Source organism: Somniosus microcephalus, chromosome 19 (genome assembly GCF_052327205.1).
Source record: "Somniosus microcephalus isolate GS21.2 chromosome 19, FLI_Smic_1.0, whole genome shotgun sequence".
NCBI lineage: Eukaryota > Metazoa > Chordata > Chondrichthyes > Squaliformes > Somniosidae > Somniosus > Somniosus microcephalus.
This window is the reverse complement of record NC_141005.1, coordinates 65,169,653-65,192,694: the sequence shown is the minus strand read 5'-3', so window position 1 is coordinate 65,192,694 and position 23,042 is coordinate 65,169,653. Positions and strand designations below refer to the sequence as shown.

Sequence of the window (23,042 nt, the reverse complement as noted above, 5' to 3'; positions counted from 1 at the left end):
TACAACAGATTGCAAGGGATGCTCAGATACTGCCCCGGGGGAATTGGCAGAGGGTCAGTGGAGCAGGAACCTGCTGTCCTCTTTCAGGATGACAGCATTCCTGCTCCCACCGCTTCCACTCCACCATAGCCCTTGTCGATGCCTGTCAATCAGCTAGCCCAGACTAAGAGTAAAGTAGCGAGAGGCATAAAAACTGACTGTAAAAGCAACTATAGGTATGTAAAAAGGAAAAGATTAGCTAAAGTAAATACAGGTCACTTACACGCTGAGACAGCAGAAATTAAACAATACTTTGTGTCTGTCTTCCGGAATAAGATGCAAAAAAGTCCCACAAAGAGTGGAGAACCAAGGCTCTAGTGAGAACGAGGAACTGAAAGAAATTAGTGTTCGTAAAAAAAATTATGACTGGAGCAAATAATGGGACTGAAAGCCAATAAATCCCCAGGACATGATGGCTTACATCATAGAGTTTTGAAAGAGGTGGCTATAGAGATAGTGGATGCATTGGTTGTCATTTTCCAAAATTCCATAGATTCTAGAACGGTTCCCACGGATTGGAAGAAAGCTGTCCTGGCAAAGCCACATGATCGCTCATCCTGCTTCTCTCTGGTAATGGGAAAGGAAATGTAGGCCCTTCTACCATAGAGAGCCTCTGTGAACTGCCAGATGCAGCAATGGATGGCAAACTGTGAGATGTTAGCTATATCTCCTGCTGCAGACTGGAAGGAACTGCTGGTGAAGAAATTGAGGGCGACATTGACCTTGACTGTGACTGAGAGAGCCGTGGTTGCCCTCTTCTGAGGCTCGAGGTCAGGTTGCAGGAGGTGGCAGAGTTCTGTTACCACCTTCTTGCTGAAGCGGAGCCTTCTAATACACTGTTCCTCACTATATTGGAATACCGCCGGAGGGTACAGACTCCTGTTGAGAGCCCTGATGGCCCTCCTCCTCTCTCTGGCCAAATATTCAAATCTTTGTCGCTGCCTCAGCTCCTTCCGCCAGAACACTCGGGAAAGTAACAAACCTTTAAATTACTGAATTCAGCTGTTTCACAATCTCAAACTGACAAGGAAGCAATGAAACAGCACCAACCTGAAAGCTGTGACTGATCCCTTTAAATAGCGCCCCTGGAGCTGCCTTCCACCTGAATCACGCCTCCACTTCCTTTCGTTGTTGGGGCGAGGAGCAAAGGCAGGGGGTGCTAAAAGTGCATTGCACACTCACTGACGTCACCATCTGGTGCTAAAGGCACAGGCGCTAACAGTTAGTAGCGACGCTAAAATGGGACTGAATTTAGTGTGCTGCACTGCATTCGCCATGCCCCAGCGCTAATGGATTAGCACGCTGTTAGCATCTCCGCCAGGTGCTAACGGGAGGCGCTAACCTACTGAATTTCACGACTCTTTTCATACAACAGCCTCGTTTCCCTGCGGCGGATTGATAAAGTAATTGCACCAGAAAAACAAGTCTTTTGTATCTTGCATGTTGCTGTTGTGAGCTGCAAGTTGGGCGATTTTTCATATATCTCTTGTTGCTGCTTGAAAGGACCCAGTATAATAACGCACGGCAGAGGGCACCTTTGATTTAACCGTCACTGTCTTAGATCAGTTTCTACGTTTGGCTTCAGCGTGTTGCAAAGTTCCCTTGTGACCTCGTTAGGGAATAATAAACTTCACTTGCAACATCCTTGTAACATGCTCAGCAATGATTGTCTTGGCCTCTGTACTGGACTAGGTCCTATTAGATGGCCGCAGGTGCCGGTACACTGTATTTCATGCCGTGTTAGAGGATGGAAGTTATCACAACTACACTGTATAACATGACAGCTCCACGACTCTATCAATATTTTAGAGTATCTACACGTTCAGGCTACTGTTAAAATGTATTCGTAGATAAAAATATTTTAACGAGTTGTACAAGATTAAAATAATAGAATAAAGTGCCAAGACACTGAATATGTGGGCGTGTGTGTGTTGGTGGTGGTGGGGTGGGGCAATGTGTGAGGTGGGGTGCGTGTGTTCAGGGCGGGGTATGAGTGTGGGGAAAAATTCAGTATTGCCCCATTTGCAAGGGCGCGATTATCGGCCGAGCGCAAACTTTAGCGCCTGGTGCTAATTATCACCTCCAACTGCAAACTTGGCTTTTATCGCCCCTGGAGGTGATTGGAAAACTAAATCAGGTGTGGCACACCTGTCTTAAGGCGCAAAAGCTGACGAGCGAGGCCCTAACTCAGAGCGCTGGTGAAGCTCATGTAATGTCAGTCAGCGATGGAACACAGGCACACTGTCACCAGCCAGTTCTTAAAGGAGATTGGGTCGATCTTGCTCTCCATCACACCCTGCTCATTGCAACCTTGAATCTCGGCCTGGAGAGACCTGTACAGCAAATCTGTTGGAAAGAACAAAGGAGAGGCCCAGGGAAAGAGCTCAGAGCGCAGCTCCTATATTCTCTTTTAAATCGATGCAAGGAAGATCAAATCAGAAAGAACCTGCAAAGTGCTGCTCAGTACCCAAAACTCCTCAGCACAGCTGTGAATATCTCCTGCAGTCTCTCTGTCTCACTCAGAATGTGTGGTGCAAAAATTTCGCTGACAATAAAATGGAGGAAGTGGTCGCCTTCAAATAGCGCTCCCCTAGTCCCTTCCCGACTGCAAAACACTCCCACAACCTATTGTTGCTAGTGGCAGGCAGTAAGGCAGGGGGTGCCACTCAATATCCGGTCCACAGCACTACTGGGGCGTTGCACACTCGACTGATGTGACTATCTTCCAGCGCAGGAGATCGTGGTGGTAGTGTTTAGGGCCGCCACAAAATGTCTAGTTAATTTCGTGAGTGGCGCAAACATCGCCACACACGGGCGCTAGTTGCATTGCGCCCCATTAGCACCCTCTTAAGGCGCTAACGGGAGGCGCAAACCAGTTGAATTTCCCCCCCAATATTGAGTCTGTGGCGTGGAGTGTGTGTGCGTGTGTGGTGGGTGCGTGCTGTGTAGGGGGTGGGTGTGTGGGTGGCGTGGGCATGTCAGTGTGTGGATGACGGGATGTCCATTCAATCCAGCTGTCCTTGGTTTCGAACAGCGGAACCTCTTGCCTGTACAGCGACAGGGTGAGGAAATTAAATATTCTACACTTGCAACATGATTAAGAAATGCTATCGTGAACTGCTGTGGAGTTCAATGATGAAATAATTTAATGTTTGGATAATGAAAGAGTCGCTTCCATTTGGATCTGTTTCCTACATCATAGAAAGAGCAGCAGCGTAAAGGGCGCAATTAAATGCCCATCTCTAGTTAACAGCCCTAAATAGCAACGACTGACTTCAATATCATTCTTTGTGCCCAATGTAGTCGAAACCTGTTGGCTCACATAGTTCACACTCTTCTCCGCAACGAAGCAAGTTAATCCTCAATGCGCCTCCACGGTACGTACCAGTTCGCGTTCCCAGACCATCCCCTGCCAGGAGCGCGGGTAGTGCAATCTATCCTCTGGGCGATTCCAAGATGTCTATAATGAACGATAATATTGATGCCATTCACTCTCTAAAGAAAAGCACTCCCTTTTAAAACATGGAATTAAAAGCTGCAGTTTTTTAAGTTATTTTGGGAGAACTAGTTTGCAGAACATTATCATCAAGTATTGTGTATTGACTTGCTGGATTTAAAAATGAGTTCTTCGTGGGCGATGAATGTAAAAAATGGAATCGAAATCACTAAGGCTTGTGTTCATAGAAGAATAAGGAGATATGCGGCATGCCACATTCTCTGCTCACAGTCTTCAGTTGCCTTATTGCAATGATTGAATCACTGTAGCTTGATATGTCTTTCGATTGAACAATAATCAATTCTTCAATGACACATTGGGTCAAATTGAACTGTTTCGTTTTCCAATGTCTACCTTTCAGGTTTGCATGTCATTTTAACAGATTTTTAATAGTGTAATGTCGCTGTTAAATAGCAGCCAATGGAATTTATGTGAACTCATTCAGCGTCCCCATGCTAAGAGAGACTGTGATTTCACCTCAACTTATCCTGCATCTCGTGACCGAGTCGATTATTCAAAGATATATTGGCTAAAATTCACTTTATGCAAAAGTCATTCAGATCAATTCCAAGGATCCAATGAACTGCCGCGACGTGACAGAAATTTGCATAACTTATAAATGCGACGTGATAGTCCCCTGTGTAAATGCTTTTAAGGAGAGGTTTAGAAGGTGCCGGATCATTGGTTCGTGCAGGGAAATATTTTGATCTGACATTGATTTTTAAAAATCTAAAAAATGAGTGAGTGCCTTCGTGTTCTCGTCGCCCTGATGTTCTGTTGGCAATGTAAGTAGAGGGCTGTAAAAGTCTTCAATATTCCTGTTCTTTTTATTACGCTGGTCGGGTACAATACTTGAGCTTCACCGGTCTGAATTGCAATTATTTTCCACGATTTTACTGAGGGTCACTTGTCAGTAATTTTTTTATTTCTCCAGGTACCAACGCGGGTACTGTGCTGACTCAGCCGCCGTCCATCTCAACTTCACTGGGAAAAAAGGCCACAATCACTTGCACCTTGTCCGGAGGCAGCATGGGCAGCTACTACACGAACTGGTACTGGCAGAAACGCGGCAGTGCCCTTGCCTTTGTTTGGAGGGACTATGATTCGAGCAGAGGTTCGGGGATTCCTGATCGATTCACTGGATCCAGGGACACGTCGAGCAACGTCATGCATTTAACCATCAGCAATTTACTATCCGGGGACGCCGCCGATTATTACTGTGCTGCCTGGGATACCAGTGCTGGTGGATACACTTTCGGGAAAGGAACTGAACTGGATCTGGGCAGTAAGTAAATTTTTCGCTGTGTACATCGGGGATTCTTAAAGTGTGAGTTTTCATTTGTTGGCTTAATCCTGTTGTAGTGAAAATGCTTTCGAACATACATTTATAATTCTCCGATTCCCTCTTGGTGTTTAGAGGGAGGGGTGTTTCTATTCAGTTTGTTAAATGCTCAGGAAACTGTCGCACAACAATTGCAATGTTATGGATGAAGTTCCAAATAATTATTTTTAAGTGGGTGTAATTCAGCCTGCACCAGTGTAATTATAATTTATTGGTGATTTGAAACATATTCGTAAAGTAACGGTCAATCTGCATGATACGGCATTAAAACATATCTGGATACTTGTGACTGGCATACATTGTCCTCGCGCTGTGCTTCGTGACTCGCGTAGAGCTAAAAAAAAAAAGCTATAACGTGAAATATTTTATAGTTCCCCGACACGGTGCCATTAAAAATTCCCAATCAGAGAGTGGGAACGTGTGTCATTCGCGCGACATTCTCAGTATTGTATGTCATGTTAGCCATAATTTCACCAGTAAGTAACAGATAATTGTAAATCATAGTGACTGGGTGAGAAATGTTAATATACGTTACAGCTTTTACGAAGTTGATGTTCTTTTTTACAGACAGGGATATTGAGGTTATCAGAGATAAAATGTGATTAGAAGTTTGTTGCCTTTGGAAAGGCATTATGATTGGAGACGGCCTTATGCTGTCTTCTATAGTTCTCAGTTATTAAGGGAACTGGGTAATATTGACTGAAGAGGGATTAGCTCAATTAGGACAAATGATGCGTCCTGGGTAACTATGGCCTCCTGGAGCTTGCTTGATCCCCTTCAACAGTTTCAGTGAAATTTCATAGAGCATTCACGGAATTGGCCCCATGTTTTTCGCTGTTCTGGCTCCCAGAAGATGACAGTACGGGAGGGTGCATTAGTGGATATCCTCAGCAACTTAGGGTCTGAAACTCCTTTCCCATCTTTCTATTCGTATATTTGAAGTATTGTAATAAAGACCAGTGTTTGATCCCGCGCCGATGTTATAATCACTGACAGATTCATTACCTTCGAATCCGATTAATTTTGTATGAATAGAACCGCGGGATCAGCATTTGAAGTTTTATTTAATTCAGTCAGTAAAAAACTATAATCCTACAGGTAATCCGAGAGACTCAAACGGCATTTTTATTGGGATATTTAGCTACAGGCTGTAGAGAAGGCTCTGCGTTGTATTATAAATTGTTCCATTCAACTTACATCTGATGCAAGTTAAATTTCAAAAGCATATTTAACAGAGTAGGAGATTATACTTTCAAATTATTTACACGTCTGGCGGTTGGTTTGTCTCAGTTGGTAACTTTCTGACGTCTGGATCAGAACGTTTTAGATTTAAGCCCCTTTTCCAGGCGTTACATCGGAACACTAGGGAGCCCCTTGCGCTTGCTCCACCATTCCACTAGATCATGGCTGATATGTACCTCAACTCCATCTATCTGCCTTTGCTCCCTAACCCTTGATAAGCTTACCCTACAAAAATCTATTGATCTCAGTCCTGAAGATCTCATTTCACCCAACAGCCTCAACCTTTTTGGGGCAGGGAATTTCAGATTTTCACCACCCTTTGTGTGAAAGAGTGCTTCCTGGTTTCACTCCTTAATGCACTAGCTCTACTTTTAAGTCCTTGGCTTTTTGTTCTGGATTCCCCCACCAGAGGAAATAGAGATATGAAGGGAGTGCGGCATTGAAGGAGGTGCCTTCCTTTGGATAACGCCATAAAGAGGAGTTCCACATTCCTGTTCAAAGGGACGTTCACAATACCGTTGCATTATTCGAGGAACAGCAGAATATTAGAGCCCATACCCCGACCCCCGCCTCAACCATTGCTTTAAAAGAAGGGGATTTCTGTCTGTAGCTTCTTGCTTTGTTTAAATTTACTATCACTGCGCTTCAAAGTAATATAAGTGAAAACTGATGTGGTGCTATATAATGCTACTCGTTATCCATTTTATATTAACATAAACAAGTAGATGCATCTGATCCTTCTGCAGCAGATGGCTTCTCGTCTGACTAGGCAACTAAAAGCCGAAATACTGGGTAGCGATCACATCAAACAGCGTCTCAAATTCAGAGTGGATCTTCACAGGTTGTTTCTATTTTCCTTGTAGATCCGCGGGCTCCGTCGGTGACCGTCCTTCCGCCTTCATCGGATCAAATCGCAGCAAAGAACACGGCGACCCTGGTGTGTTTGGTGAACGGCTTTAACCCAGGCGCTGTGGAGCTTGAGTGGACTGTAGATGGCAGTGTGAGAGGGAATGGTGTTGAGACCAGTCGGATCCAGCAGGAGACGGACAACACGTTCAGTGTGAGCAGTTATCTGACTCTGCCAGCCTCAGAGTGGAACTCACATGAGCTTTACACCTGTGTGGTTAAACAAGAGACTCAGGCAAACCCGCTTCAAACAAGTATCGCCAGATCCAGCTGTATCTGATTCAGGAATCTTATGTATTCGTCTGACATACCATCAGTAAACGTTGTTTGAACAAAGTTCGAAGTTAAAGGTTATTTTTTTTAGTTTAATTGCTGTATTTAAAGTTATAGCAATAAATATGCAGTTAGTTTGCTTGATTCCACTGGGTGAGCCCAAGAGTGTGCTGAGTCTGCAGTCATCACACCTTTACTGTCTCATTGCAGTGTAATAAAATTATTGTTCCACTGTCTCAGATGATGTTATTCTTTTCTTGCTTTAGTTCTCTCCGAATTTATGACCATTTTTAAAACGTTCAAATCTCGAGGTTCCACTCTTTTTCAAATTTACATTACGCCGCCAAGCTTTCGATCGAACTAACGATTTTACAGAACGGATGGGTGACGGGGTCGAAATATAACAAGGTATAAAATGTTAAATTCGGTTTGTGTATTGATTGAACTACATTGCGTCTGTGATTGCGTTTAAGATTCTCCATTTTTCTGTATGAACTCGGTGAGAAACTACATAAATACCAAATAACGTTGTATCATACCCGTTGGAAAAGATCAGCGTTTCAGTAGAACGAGAATAGAACCTGAATTGAAAAGAGCACCCACAGAATCATAGAATGATGCCGCACAGAATGTGGCCATTCGGTCCATCGAGCTTGTGCCCGCTCTTTAAAAGAGCTTGTCCAATAGTCCCATTCCCCTGCTCTTTCCCCATAACCCTGCAATTTTCTTCTCTTCAAGTATTTCAGCGCCATCTCTGAATCAATGCTACAAGTAGTTGAACTATGATCAGAAACATCCACATGTTAGAGTTTATTTTGAATCCCTTTTAATAGCATTCACCAGATATAAGAACACGAGCAGTAAAAATAACCCTTTTTGTGCAAAATTCTTAGTGAACCAAAGGTATCGCTGTGCAGTGTTAAAAGGTGTACGTAGATAACGGCTAAATTAGGATAACCTGACATGATCAGAATGCATTATGGCTGAATGTCTTGAGAGTTAGTAATGTTACTATAGGACAAACTGATTAGGGATAATGGATAAAAACATGACTGAGCTCATAAAAAGCCATGTAAGAAAACAGGCATAAGAGATCGTGAGCTAAAAAGAACTGGAACAAGGGATACAAAGACAGCAGCTGAGATGGAGTTCCAAGGGCAGAACTATTATAACTCAGTTCAGATATGCCTGTTTGCTAACCTATATAAATATGAATGATCAGCAACAACGTTTAGTCTTAGCCCTGCAAACTGCCATGAACAGTATCGTCTGTGTGTCCCAAATAGACATTCTACTTCTGAGTTGATAAACGTATATTACTTACTTGTAGTCTTAGTACGTTCTCAAATATCAGTAAACATCAGTCAATGTATAGCTTACTCATGCATCTTAGAATCTGTTAATTACTTTTTATAGAACATGTTTGGCAACTTGTAGCAAGACTGTAAGCATTGGTTATTTGACCAGCGATACGGGACTGATCAATACTGAGCCAACCCCAACGTATATTAGAGGGAATTCAGGAATAGCAAATGAATTTGGCGTTAACAATAAAATGTAGAAGTAATGGAGAATTTAGGAGAATATGTACACAAATACAGCGCCAGCCGCGCTGGTGGCCCACTGACACCAGCGGACTTGATGGAGAACACCGACCCCTGAGCGAGTTGCTTCAGGTGCTAGAGAATTAGCTCTTTAGTGCCCGATAGAATTATAAAAATAACACCAAAGCAGCGGTGGTGCAAGTCTTCATTGCCGTTACTAAGGCAGTTGAAGGTAGAATAAGAAACTCGGAATTGGATTAAAAGAATAAAGGGTGAGCAGCGAGGACTGTGTGTAACCTGTCAAGAGCTAATAACACAACTAGAATAGTGTTCAAAACATTGTAATAAATTAAAAGACATTGTGGAGGAGGAGGATAAGGAGTACCAGGGGTTAAAGTGAGCCATTAGACATTACATCTAGGCTGTGATGCAGTTTGGTAAAGATACCTCAGCTATTCACATCGAGTGTAACAAAAGTATTGGGAGACAAGAGAAATAAATTAAAAGCCGAGAAGGTTGTTACCCAGACTTCCACCTTGTCAGGCTTGGTTGAATTCGCTGACCAATGGGCGATTATATTGGTAACATTGTGGGGGTGCATGAACCACGTCCCCTGAGCGAGTAAACAAGGTTCACACAACAGGAGCACCAATGCAAGCCTGAGAAGAAGCATCTCTTACACCTAAATGAGGATTTAAATCATTAGAAAACTGGGGTCAGTCGTCAATATAAGAGATTGAAAGTTGATGTGAGAGAACAAGGATAAACAAAGGAGAAAAGGATATCCCTTTTCTACCGGTGACACGGGCAACATCAGGAGCTTTTCTTGTTTCAGTGTACAGTTTTCTTTTAAATTTCACTGTGAAACTTCAGTCTGCAGAACCATGCCCGTGGTGGCTCCGTCCACTTTTCACAGTCGCTCGCTAAAGTGTTAACCCTTTGTAGACCTTACCTTAGTTAACATTAAGATTGGTAAAAATATTTAAATCCTGTAAGAGATATTTTTTCTCATGTTTTACATTGAATGGATAGGCAACGAAACAATCCACTTGGGATGAAGATAAATTATATTTTAAACCCGAGGTCAGAACTACTGCTACCCGTAAGAGTAGTTATAGTGAGCAGAATAGCCAGCATAATATTAATTTAGGTCACAGCAGTTTTAGAAGAGGTTAATGGAATTAAGTTAGTCTCCGAGCACAAAGGGACACAGAGATTAGCACCAACGTGTGGGAAGATGCACTGTCTGGAATGAGGTTGGGAGTTTGAAAGAATACTAGTCTTTCTCTGTAATAAATATCTATAAGAGTTAAGGAAGTGAAGGCCATGAGTGAAGAATGTCGTTGAGCAAAAAACAGACAGCGATACGAGTATGCATGCGAACATGTGAGGTGGAAATTACACTGCATATTGCAATGATGTATTAACAAAATGTAACAGGAACGGGTTAACATACCAACATTGTGCATAAACCACGTAGTTAGTCCTATAACCCTCCTATTTCTTATTTGCATGCTGCCCCTCCTCGATATCATCAGAAGACACAACATCACGTTCCAAAAGTATGCTGACGATACCCAGCTGCAGCTCACCACCACCTCTTTCAATCCCTCCACTGCCTCTGTGCTGTCAGACATCCAGTCTTGGCTGAGCAGAAATAACCTCCAATTAACAAGCGTAGTCTATTAAACCTGTCCTCATAATTTAATTCTTTTAGCCCCAGTATCATCCTGGTGAATCTTCGCTGCAAGGCCAATATATCCTTCCTGAGGAGCAGTGCTGAGAACTGACTACAGAAACAACAGTTTGGGTCTAACCAGAGCTCTGTACAGCTATAACATAACTTCTACCCATTTCTATTCCAGCCCTCTTGAAATAAAGACCAACATTCCATTAGCCATTTACATTATTGGCCCAGAAATTTGGGTCGGGGGCTTCCCGCGGGTGCAAGCCCCCGACCTGCACTTAAATAGTGCGCCGGCCGTTGAGCTGTGGGCCCGCGTGGGATTCTGATCCTGGGCCTCCTCCAACTACCGGCGCGCAGTGCTTGCATTTCTCAGGGGCGCAGTTAGTTCGATGCAGCCCCTGTGATCACGTGGGCCATGGAGAGCCAATGGTAGCAGGGAATGCTTCATTCATAAGTTTGACAGGAAGAGCTATCAAACCTATAAATACTATAAGCCCCAAAACATCACTAAAACCTCAAATATTTTTTTTAAAACATCACATTTTTAAAATAAAATATAAATTACATGAAATAACTATTTTAAACAATAAATAAAATTTTTGAAAAAATTAATTACATTTTCTAACGGGGCTAAAAATAAACTTACCTTTCCTTAACGTATTTAAAAATAATAAACCTGTGGAAAAAATGATTTAATTTTAATTAATTCACCACTTACCTTGTTAAAAGCAAGCCTTGCACCTGCTTTTTAAAAGTGTAACTGCTGGAGACTTACCCTCCCGGAGAAACCTGGAAAAAAAACGTAAGTTCAACGCGCACGCGCTGCCTCTCCGGCGCACGTGTTCGACCTGTGAACCTCTTCTTTCAGGGGACTGGAAGTGCCAGTTTTCCACGCATGCGCAGTGCATGCACGGAACCGGAACTTTTGTTGGGCCTACTTGTGAGTACCCCGTGCGTACGCACGCGTTGGGACCCGAATTTCTGGGCCATTATCTTTTGTAGCTTTAAGTGATTTCTATACTTGGACCGCTAAATCTCTCTGCTCATCCACAGTTCCTCGCTTCTTGCCACTTAGAAAATACACTTTCTTAGTTCCAAAGTTGATGAGCTCGTACTTTCCTGCATTGAACTCCATTTGCCACCGTTTGGCCCACTCACTTAATTTATCAATATCCCTTTGCAACTTTCTGCTCCCATCTATATTGGCCCTGAATGTGCAGTCGGTATGCTGGGGTACTCTCAGAGTACACCATCATACCGCCTTTGGAACTGACTGCAATTTCTGAATTTCATGCCTTAAATCCCGAAATTGTGATCTGTCAAGTTCTGACTCCACATCAACTTCACTGTACGTTTCATCTACCCATTGATATCAACGTGCTGGCGAAAAGTGAGGTTAATTGCCCACCTACTGCGCATTAATTACGCTGTTTTTTTTTACAGCTGGTGCAAATATGCGCTTCAGCCTGTTTGCACCGTGTAAGGGGCTGGGGGATGAGAAAGGAGGTTCGCACCAGGTAATTGCAGATTTCCTACAGATGCCAGTGGTGTAATCCTTCGCTACGAAGCCAACTGCAACTTCAGGCCCATTATTTGATATGCCACCTAACTAATTTCGTCAGCAAACTTACATAAACTTTTATTCGTTTTATGGGATCACGGCTTCGGTGGCAATGCCAGCATTTATTGCCCATCCCTAGTTGCCCTTGAGAAGGTGGCGGTGAGCCGCCTTCTTGAACCGCTGCAGCCTGTGTGGTGATGGTACTCCCAGAGTGCTGTTAGATAGGGGGTTCCAGGATTTTCACCCAGCAATGATAAATGATCAGCGATATACTTCTAAGTCAGGATGGTCTGTGACTTGCAGGGGAACTTGGAGGTGGTGGTGTTCCGATGCGCCTGCTGCCCTTGTACTTCTAGGTGGAAGTGATCGCAGGTTTGGGAGGTGCTGCTGAAGAAGCCTTGGCGAGTTGCTGCAGTGCATCTTGTAGATGGTACACACTGCAGCCATGGTACGCTGGTGGTGGAGGGAGTGAATGTTTAAGGAGGTGGATGGGGTACCAATCAAGCGGGCTGCTTTTTCTGGGATGGTGTCGAGCTTTTTGAGTGTTGTTGGAGCTGCCCTCATCCAGGCAAGTGGAGAGTATTCCATCACACTCCTTACTTATGCCTTGTAGATGGTGGGAAGGCTTTGGGTGTCAGGAGGTAAGACACTCGCCGCAGTATTTACGTGGCTGGTCCAGATAAGTTCCTGGTTAATGTTGACCACCAGGATGTTGATAGTAGGGGATTCAGCGATGGTAATGCTATTGATGTCAAGGGGAGGTGGTTAAACTCTCGCATGTTGGAGGTAATCATTGCCTGGCACATCTGTGGTGCGAATGTTACCTGCCACTTATCAGCCCAAGCCTGAGCGTCGTCCAGGCCTTATTGCATGCGGGAATGGGCTGCTTCATTATCTGTGGAGTTGCAAATGGCATTGAACACTGTGCAGTCATCATCGAACATCCCCATTTCTGACCTTATGATGGAGGGAATATCATTGATGAAGCAGTTGAAGATGGTTGGGCCTAGGACACTGCCCTGAGGAACTCCTGCAGCAATGTCCTGGGGCTGTGATGATTGATCTTCAAACACCACAAACATCTTCCTTTGTGCAAGGCATGACTCCAGCCAGTGGAGCATTTTCCCCCTGATTCCCATTGACTTCAGTTTTACTAGGGCTCCTTGATGCCACAATCGGTCAAATGCTGCCTTGATGTCAAAGGCAGTCACTCTCACCTCACCTCTGGAATTCAGTTCCTTTGTCCATGTTTCGACCAAGGCTGTAATAAGGTCGGGAGCCGAGTGTTCTTGGCGGAACCCAAACTGGGCAGCAGTGAGCAGGTTACTGGTGAGTAAGTGCCACTTGATAGCACTGCCGATGACACCTTCCATCACTTTACTGATGATTGAGAGGAGACTGATGGGGTGGTAATTGGCCAGTTGGATTTGTCCTGCTTTTTGTGGACAGGACATACCTGGGCAGTTTTCTGCATTGGAGGATAGATGCCAGTGTTGTAGCTGTAGTGGAACAGCTTGGCTAGAGTTGCGGCTAGTTCTGGAGCACAAGTCTTCAGCATGATAGCTAGGATGTTGTCGGGGCCCATAGCCTGTGCTTTATCCAGTGCGCTCAGCCGTTCCTTGATATCACGTCTTTTATCGATTTTTAAACTGGACATGTTTTCCATTATAGTAATGCTGTACGTTATTTGAAATATTCATCGGGATCTAAAATTATGAATCGAACATGGTATAAATCTGTCGCTGTTCACAGAGCTTTATTTTAACAATCCTTTCATAGTATCCAGTTCTGTTTCACTTTTGTAATTAAATATTTAAATACCAATAACATCCTCTTTATACTGGGTCTTTACAAGTGAATGCTATAAAAAAATGGAAACATCTAGAACCACAAACAACAGCAATCTCCTCTGTTTCCTGATTAGGTAAGAGTCAGGAAGTGAAAGGAGCACCGCCCCACGTGATCCCAGGTATGTTTACCCACAACAGTGGACCACTAAGCTGCACACAACTGCGCAGCAAAACAATGCAAGTTCGCGAAGTGTGGTTTGCACCAGGTAAGTGCAGATTTCCTACAGATGTCAGTGGCGTAATCCTTAGCTACGCTGCCGACTGCAAATTCAGGGCCATTATTTAATGTGCCACCTAGCTAAGTTTCGTCAGCAAACTTACATATACAGCTCTCTATTCCTTCATCCAAGTCGTTTATCCATATAATGAAAAGCTGCGGCCCCAGTACAGATACCTGCCAGGCAACTCTCGGCTCATTCTGCCAATTTAAGTACAAACCATTTATTCCTAATCTCTGTCTATTACCTCCTAACCAATCCCATGTCAAAGCCAACAGTTTCCATCCAATTCCATTCGCTCTCGTTTTTGTCAACAGTCTCTTAAGTGGAACATTGTCATATCAAGCCCGTACTCACCGACCTAATTTGGTTGCTGGTCCACCAATGGCTGGATATTAAAAATCTCATCCTCATGTTCAGATCGCTCTGTGGTCTCGCTCTTCCCTGTCTCTGTAACATCTTCAAGCCATACAACCGTCTGATAATGCTGCACTCCTCCAACTCTGGACTATTGTGCATGTCCCACTTCCTTCACCCCACCATTGGAGGCCGTGCCTTCAGACGCCTAGGCCCTAAGCTTTGAATTACCTCCCCGAACGCCTTTGGAACTTCACCTCTCTCTGCTCCTTTAACCCACTGCTTACAAACTACCTCCTCGACTAAGTGTTTGGCTATTTGTCCTAATGTCTCCTTCTTTGGCTCGGTGTCAATTGTTGTCTGTTAACGCTCTTGTAAAGCTCATTGGGTCCTTTTCCTACATTAAAGGTGCTACATTAACGTAAGTTCTTTTTGTTGTTGATGTTATTCTATAGATACTGAGAACAAAAATAAAAGTATCAGTGACCCCTGAGTGACAATCACTCCTAACGTGTCTCCATTAAAGCAACATGCACTTACCCTCACTCTTTGTTTCCTGTCCTCAAATAACTTTCTATCCATGCTGCTACATTTCCTCTTATACCATAAGCCTAAATTTTCTAACACGCCTTCTGGAAATCCATGCACACTACATCCACTGAATTCTCTTTCTCTCTATAATCAATTCAATGGATCCATATTTTGTATGTGGGAATATTGCATTGCAAGCCTGTCACATGCCCATTATTTATTTCAAAAGAGCAGTCAAGTAGGTTTTAGTACCACAAGTGAGTCCTGGAGTCGATTTGCGGGAACAACTTGACAGTGACGTACCCAAAGCTTCTTGAAGGAGGGAGAACCAATCTGATGAATTCCATCCTATTGCCATTGTATAGAGATAAATAGAGGAAGAATAAACCTTCTGTCTAAAAAAGTATACATAATTCATAATGCACTGTATGTATTTAGAACTGGGTCTGGGCCCACGGGGGCAAAATGAAATGCTACCCGGTTCTTGCATGTTAAGCTCCCATAAAGTGGTATTTGTATTAGACGATCACACAATGTGAATTATGCCATGAAGGCACAGTCTGGGATGTGTGAACAATATTGCACCATGTATCATTCAAGTTGGCGATCAGAGCAAACATTAAACCATTAATATGCGTTTCTCGTGCCCTTATCCTAACTCGCATAATTCCCGTTCACCCATCACCACTGTGCTCGCTGACCTACATTGGCTATTCATCCAGCAATGTCTCAGTGTTAAAATTCTCACCTTTGTTTTTAAATCCCTCCATGGCCACACCCATCCATATCGTTTAAACTCCTCCAGCAGTACAACCGCCTCAGAACGCTGCACTCCTCCAAATCTGGCCGCTTGAGCAACACCGATTTTAATCGCTCCACCATTGGCTGCGTGCCTTCAGCTGCCCAGGCCCACAGCTCTCGATTTGCCTCCCTGAAACTCTGCGCCTCTCTACCTCTCTCCCTCTTTAACATTCTCCTTAAAACCTATCTCTTTGACCAAGTTTTTGGTCACATGTCGTAATATCGCCTTATGTGGCTTGGTGTCAAATTTTCCTTGATGGCGCTCCTGTGAAGCACCTTGGAACGTTATCGTACCTTAAAGGCACGATATAAATAAAATGTGGGGGTTTAACGCTGGCTGTTATTGTCATTTTGAAAGAAAAATGCGTCAGCCGCCATTTTGGGCATGTCGGCAGCGCTGCCGATACCTGCGCTCGCAGCAGATATTTAGATTAGGCTGATCGTGACGTCAGTGTGTGTATCGCTCAGTTATAAGCCCGACCTGTAGTTTTCACCTTCGCAGCGCCACTTACTGGTTTATGTAAATCACAACCAGCTGACCAAGCGTCCAGCAGCAGTAAGGAGGCTCCAGCAGCGCTACTTAAATGGAGCATCATTACCAACATACAGCTGACATGGTTTTTCAGTTTGACTGACCCTGTGTAACTTTCTGCAACTTGTGTACCTTTCTCAACATGTTCCAAGTTCCTGAGGTGACAGGGAGCGTCGGTGCAAGTGGAGAACGCCTTCACTCTCATTTACAGGCTTTGGCTCACACCACATTCTCACCGTCATGGGGCGCTCCTTGTAGTCCCCTTCGTGCTCGATTATCTTCAGGAGGGAGTGGAGGCAGTAAAGAAGAGGGGAAGATGCATTGCCACATTATTTATGTGGCTGGTGCAGTTAAGTTTCTGGTCAATGGTGATCCCCAGGATGTTGATGGGGGGGATTCGATGATGTTAATGCCGTTGAATGTCAAGGAGCAGTGGTTAAACCCTCGCTTGTTGGAGATTGTCTTTGCCTGGCACTTGTGTGGTGCGAATGTTATCTACCACTTATCAGCTCAAGCCTGAACGTCGTCCAGGTCTTGTTGCATATGGGCATGGACTGCTCCATTATCTGAGGAGTTATGAATGGCACTGTTCAGGAAAGATAGAAGAAATACAGGACACCCCAGGCAGGGCAGAATTGAATTTGAGTGAGGGGTTGAGCCAATAATCTAGAGTTGGCACGGTTGGTAAAGTTCGAAAATGAGAGGTCGAAATAGAGTTTTCTCCCTCTCAAGGGGGGGGGGTGCTGTTAGAAATTAGGGGTGCCTAAAAATATATATGGTTATGCAAATGTAACTGTGACATAAATGATTGTATGCTTCTGCTCGAGACAAATAAAGGGTTAATGTATAAGTTGTGTCTTTCTGGAACTGCGTAAGTTTCGTTTCTTGGAAAGCTTATATTAGAATCGAGACAAATTGTTGTTAGTTAGTTAGATTAGTTGATGCATAACATCCTACATCGGGGCCCACAGCATGACTTTGCCTGCCAGGCTAGCTGCCTGTTGCTTGTAAGTTAGGATTTTGACTTTGTTTAAAGTGTCTTTCATTTGGCCAATGTAGATCCAACCTATGATTCTTCCATTATTACTGATAACCATATTATAACGCTAAGATAGGAACTGGAGTTCGTTTAACAGAATTGCTTGCGAAGATATGTAAAACTTAATTCGTATAAGGGCATAGAACAGTGGATATCTATGGGAATTTAATGGTTCATTTCAGGGTACAATAAACTGATCATGAAATTAAAGAGTTAGTTTGCACGGCCAGCTGCATGAAGATAAATAATTGATAACAAGCAGTTCCAATAATGGGGTGTCTGACTGAAGGAGTCTAAAGGCCAAGCTTGGTGTGTCTGGGCTACTGACTCCAGACCAGGGAGGACAAGACAGGATGAGATAAGAGACTATGGCCCTGAAATTAGGATCGGGGGCTTGCCGCGCGTGCAAGCCCCCGATGTGCACTCACCCTGCTCTCCGACATCTGAAGCCCGAGCCTGCTTGCATTTCCTGTCACAGGCCCGGTTCCGATGTCGGCGCGCTATGCTTACCTGATCCAGCGGCGTAGTTAGTGCGATGTGCCGGCTGGGATCAGGTGAGCACTGTGCAGCCAATCAGGGGAGGGGAAACTCATTCATGAGTTTGACAGTAAGAGCTGTCAAACTCATGAAAAGTATGGGCTGCCAAAACACTACTTTAACTTTAAATAAAATTTTAAAAAACATCCCACTGATTATATTAACTATAAATAAGTTTTTAAAAATGTTTTAATCAATTAATCTAAAACTAAACTTACTATCCTGTATATTCTTTAAAAATAACAAACCTGTGGAAAAAAATTCTACACTGTACTAAAAGCCCACTTACCTGAAAAACTAAATACTTACATCTGGTTTTTCCACGCGTAAAGACCGGAGGCCTTTACACTCGGGCAACTCTGGAAAAAAAAAGGAATTTCACTGCACACGTGCTGCCTGTGCAGTCGCCCGCGCTCTGCCTCTTAACCCCTTGGGTCAGAGGACAGGAAATGCTGGTTTTCAGCGCATACGCTGTGCATGCTGAAAATCGGCAATTCCTCCGGGCACACGCGTGAGTACCCCGTCCTTACTCACGCGTTGTGCCCGGAATTACTGGGCCTATAGCTTCGGAGGACAGGGCCCGATGAGATAAGAGGGATCCAGAAGGATTGGCCTTCAAAACTGTATAAACAAGAAAGCATGTGTAATAGTTGTGAAGAACCCCCCACCCCCCGCCCCACCACCACCTTGAGGGAGGGTCTTCATCTGTAAGTTAAGACAAAGAACTCGACATGCCATTGGGCACCTTGTGTTCAGGGGAGCCTCTATAAGGTTAAATGGTCCTTTCCATATCCTACCTCAGGCCCACCCCTAAAAAGAAAATAAAAGGTAGACCTAAAGACAATTTGGCTCAGACCATGGAGCGAAGGGCTCCCAAATGTGAAATTGGTGTTCTGACACTCTTCTGAGTGTGGACTCATGCTGACCCTAGCCTAATACTCTTGGGTAGTTCTGAAACACGTGAGACAAGAAGGAGAACGAATAAGAGGAGTTGTACATGTGCGCCGGCAGACTGGCCGATCGGGTCCGGTACCAGCCACTTGTCACGGTCGAACCATTTTGCTGTATAACTAGTGTGTTATATTCCATCCTAAACTCCGATTGAACTCAATATAACCATCATATTGGTTTGCACTCGATCCTGATTATTTGTAAGGCCAGAGATAGTGTACTTTGGTTGGAAAAATAAGGAGGCCACATAATGCTTGGATAATAAGAATCTGAATGGGGTAGAGGCGCAAAGGGATCTACGGTACAGATACACAAATCACTCAAAGTCATAAGGCCATAAAATGCAAATCAAGCACTGGGTTTCAATTCTAGAGGGATAGAATTGAAAAGCCGAGAAATGTTGTTAAACTTACATCGAACCTTGGTTAGAACTCATCTTCTGACTGGCACTTTACAGCCTTCCGTACTCAACAATTCATTCAACTATTTCCGATCATAACCACTGCTCTCATTTAGTCGGACAGCAATTGCAGGTAATGATTTTGCTTTTGTCAATACCTACTCCTCTAGACGCATCTTTTGTTTCCTGCATTGTCCCATTTCCATCCCCTTTTACCTTGCATTATCATCCGTTTTTCATTTGATAACTTCTATCTTCTAGCCAGTCCATCCTTTTTGTTCTTTCCTCCCCTCCCTCTTACCCTGCCTCTGTAATTGCTTAAAACCTGTCACATCTCTAACTGCATCCGGATGCAGTGATGTACGTTGAAATGGGAGATGGTAGTTATGTCTCCTGCTGCAGACTGGTAGAATCTGCTGGTGAAAACATTGAGGGCCACAGTGACCTTGCAAGCCATTGGGTGAGAAATGCTGAGTACCTCCAGCATTTTTGTTTTGATCCCACCAAAGTGAATCGTCCCAATGCTGTCAATTTCAATATCTATACACGAGTTGTCTTGCTCCAAAATATAAAAATGCGTTAGGGGGGTGTTCAGTCGCATCACAAGCTCACTGAAGTCCTCAGACAACAGGGGAATGTCATACCCAAACGTGCCACGTAACTGTGCAGCTCGTACTTAAGTGTCTCATAGACTGTCAGATTCACTTGAACATAAGTTTTGATTTTGAGTAAAACGTGTTGGTTGATAGTTGTGGGTAGATGTGGTGTGAAGCAGAAATTGGGGCTATTAATGTGACAGGTCCCGTTAGATCCATAAAGCATGGTAGTTACGGCAGTAACACAGTAGGCACCACCAAAACCACCTCATACTGGATTCGTACTGTTTTTCCCATGCTCTGTTACCTACAAAACACAATTATTACAATCACGGTCCTACAATCATTAGCACGTCGACTAAGTACGTACATTTCAAGCGACAATAATGCAGACAAAGAAAACAGACATTGTAAAGAAAGCTTCAGTTTAACATCTAATCAACAAAACATGGACTTGAAAGATTCTCCATATCTCTTTTACTCGTATCCATCTTGTGGATAATTCTTGCTAAATATGATTTCTCCCTAGCCTTCAATCGCCCCAATCCAAATTCCATGTAACTCTCTACTTCAACTTCAATTTCAATCCCTCTAACATGTACCAGTGGGTCTAACTCTATTCTGATTGTTTCATTATCATTCTTAACTGGTTCTGCAAGGTAAAATATGCCATATTTATTCTTTCACAGTTTTCAACTGATTAATAGGGTACCATTTAGCCACGTTGGCCCTCCCCTTTTCCCCAGGGAATTGCATCAGGTAGACCGAAGGATTGGCACTGTCAATAATCGGGAAGGTGCCATTTCACTTTGCTTCGAAGCAATGTTGCTTCTTCCCATAGCTTAGTACCATTACAACATCTCCCACTTGATACTGAAATGGTCGGAACTTCTTGTCAAAGCATTTCTTTGCCTGGCTTTTTCATTTGCCTGTTTGTGCAGCTACAAACATGTTAGTTTGTTCTATGTTCTCTACCACCGTTTCAAGCCATTTTTGGTTGGCAATTTCCTATATTAAGGGTGTGGCTGAAGGGGTTAACAGATGGGCTGGCATTTGCATTAGTCGTCCGGTCATAGCCTGGTAGGGCGAGATACCCGTTATGCTATGCGGGTTGCATCTAATAGCCATTAGGCACATTGGCAACATACTGGACCATTTGGTGGGGTGACCTGCACAACATTTGTTTAACATAGTTGTCAGAGTTCGGTTTCCTCTTTCCACCACTCTAGATGATTGTGGGTCATTGGAGATTTGATGTTTATGCGAGATGCCCATCATCCATTGTAGTTCGGTAAAAATTTGGGCAGTAAAGTGTGATGATCCCTGATCACCACCAACTTGAATTGGCACTCCCCACCTGCAGAACACCTCACCCAACAAAAGGCTAGTTGCTGAAAATGCGGTGTTTGTTTTGCATGGAAAAGCCTCCAACCATTTAGTAAATTTATCAACAATAAACAGACAGTACTGCAAATCAGAAGGTCCTGTAGGTAATGGCCCTATAAAATCGATTTGAAAGTGGATCCACGGCCCATCGGGAGGAGGGGGACTACGCAACAGCGCCCGATTAGTCTGGGCACTTAGATTGTGCTGTAAACGGGGCAGGTAACGATTCACCCCATGAGTAACATCCGTCACACAATCGGGATACATTAGCTGAATAGTGTCCTCCCACCGGGTGTGAGTGGAGGACATCAAAAATTTGAGGTGCTATGGATAGGGGAACACAGACAATTGGGAGATCTGACGATAGCCACCACAAGCGGGGGTTGTATATTAACAGGGGGCAGTTTCCCAAGACTGATCTGGAGCCAATAGTGTGTCAGCAGCTTATGGAGTGGGCTGAGGTAATGGACATCCATTCTGATAGCATGCAATAACAACCACATAGGAGGAATAACTGGACTGGAGGGAGGGGAGGCCGATGTCCCCACCTTGGATACTCGAGACTGACCTTAGGGGAGGGGTAGGAGCTTGGCAGAGGTCACCGTTAATGGCGACGTCCTTAGCAGCACGATCTGCCTGTGAGTTACCCTGGGTGTGTACGTCTGAAGAACGTGAGTGGGACTTCACCTCATCAACATAGACAGGGGCGGAACGTGAATTTAAAAAGTCCCAAAGGGAAGCAAGATGTCTGCATGGAGCAGGGTCTTAGCATCAACAGTACAAACATTATTCCGAGCATGCAACGGTAAAGATAGCAAAGTGTTAATCGCATAGGCACTATCTGACCAGACATAAACAGGTATGGCATGAGTAATTTGGATCGCTGTCACCAGGGCTGCAACTTCAGCATATTGGGCAGAGTGGGGAATGCATTTATACGTGGGCTTTTGGTCAGGCAGGACTACCACAATTCCAGTAAGGGGCTTCCGTCCCTGTGCAAGGATGATCCATCAATATAGATGTCCTGGGCGTTACTTAGCAGATTAGGAGAGATGGGGTGACGGTCGAATTTCAGTGGTGTAAGGGGGCATTCATGGCCTTCCCCCTCGTAAAATAGGAGCTGGGTTAGTAGAGTTGTCTGCTTTGGCGTTATTTCGAAATCTCTCTGAGTTAACAGAAGAGTTCAATGACTGAGTCAAGCGGAGGAGATGAAAGTGTCCCCTGCTTTGAGCAAAAGATTTGAAGGAGTGCGGTGGCTGTGGATAATCATTTTGTTCAATCCAGTGATAAACGTGAAATGTTTAACCACCCAAAAGGTGGCCAGCAGATATCGCTCACACACAGTGTAATTATTCTCCATGCCAGTCTTACTGCGAGAGGTGTACCCAATTGGCATAAGTTTATCATGTACCTCTTGGCACAGAATAGCAGCAAGACTCTGATCGGTGGATCCCACCTCCAGGTGGGAAGGCTTGTACCAGTCAAGATTTGTCAGACATGTGGCTTGCATAACGGCAGTCTTAAAGAGGGACACAGCCGTGGTATGTTCGGTTGTCCAGTCACGAGTCACAGAGTCCTCCTCGCCCTTTAATAGTTCATATAAGGGTTTGACCAATTCCGCAAATTTGGCAATAAACGTGCATTGGTATCTCATCAGACCCAAGAAGAAATGAAGTGCAGTTTTGGATGCGGGCAATGGTAAACGCTGAATCATGACTACTCCAGAACCCATTTGAAATGACGAAGGTAGAGAT

The 23,042-nt window shown here is 44.1% G+C and overlaps 1 protein-coding gene across 1 annotated transcript; it reads left to right on the top strand.

Moving 5' to 3' along the window:
* The first annotated feature begins 4,271 nt into the window (after positions 1-4,271).
* Positions 4,272-7,360, top strand: LOC147104545 (immunoglobulin lambda-1 light chain-like). The gene is made up of 3 exons (XM_085962148.1): positions 4,272-4,320; positions 4,470-4,820; positions 6,983-7,360. Exons 1-3 carry the CDS (start codon positions 4,272-4,274, stop codon positions 7,303-7,305), a joined length of 723 nt encoding a protein of 240 aa, XP_085818274.1. The 3' UTR covers positions 7,306-7,360.
* Positions 7,361-23,042: the final 15,682 nt, after the last annotated feature.

Bases quoted from the DNA above. Each gene is read 5' to 3' on its own strand.
- LOC147104545 (XM_085962148.1), top strand. From the start codon at position 4,272: ATGAGTGAGTGCCTTCGTGTTCTCGTCGCCCTGATGTTCTGTTGGCAA. The intron at 4,321-4,469 runs GTAAGTAGAGGG...TTATTTCTCCAG, and splicing joins CCTGATGTTCTGTTGGCAAT to GTACCAACGCGGGTACTGTG. The intron at 4,821-6,982 runs GTAAGTAAATTT...TTTTCCTTGTAG, and splicing joins AACTGAACTGGATCTGGGCA to ATCCGCGGGCTCCGTCGGTG.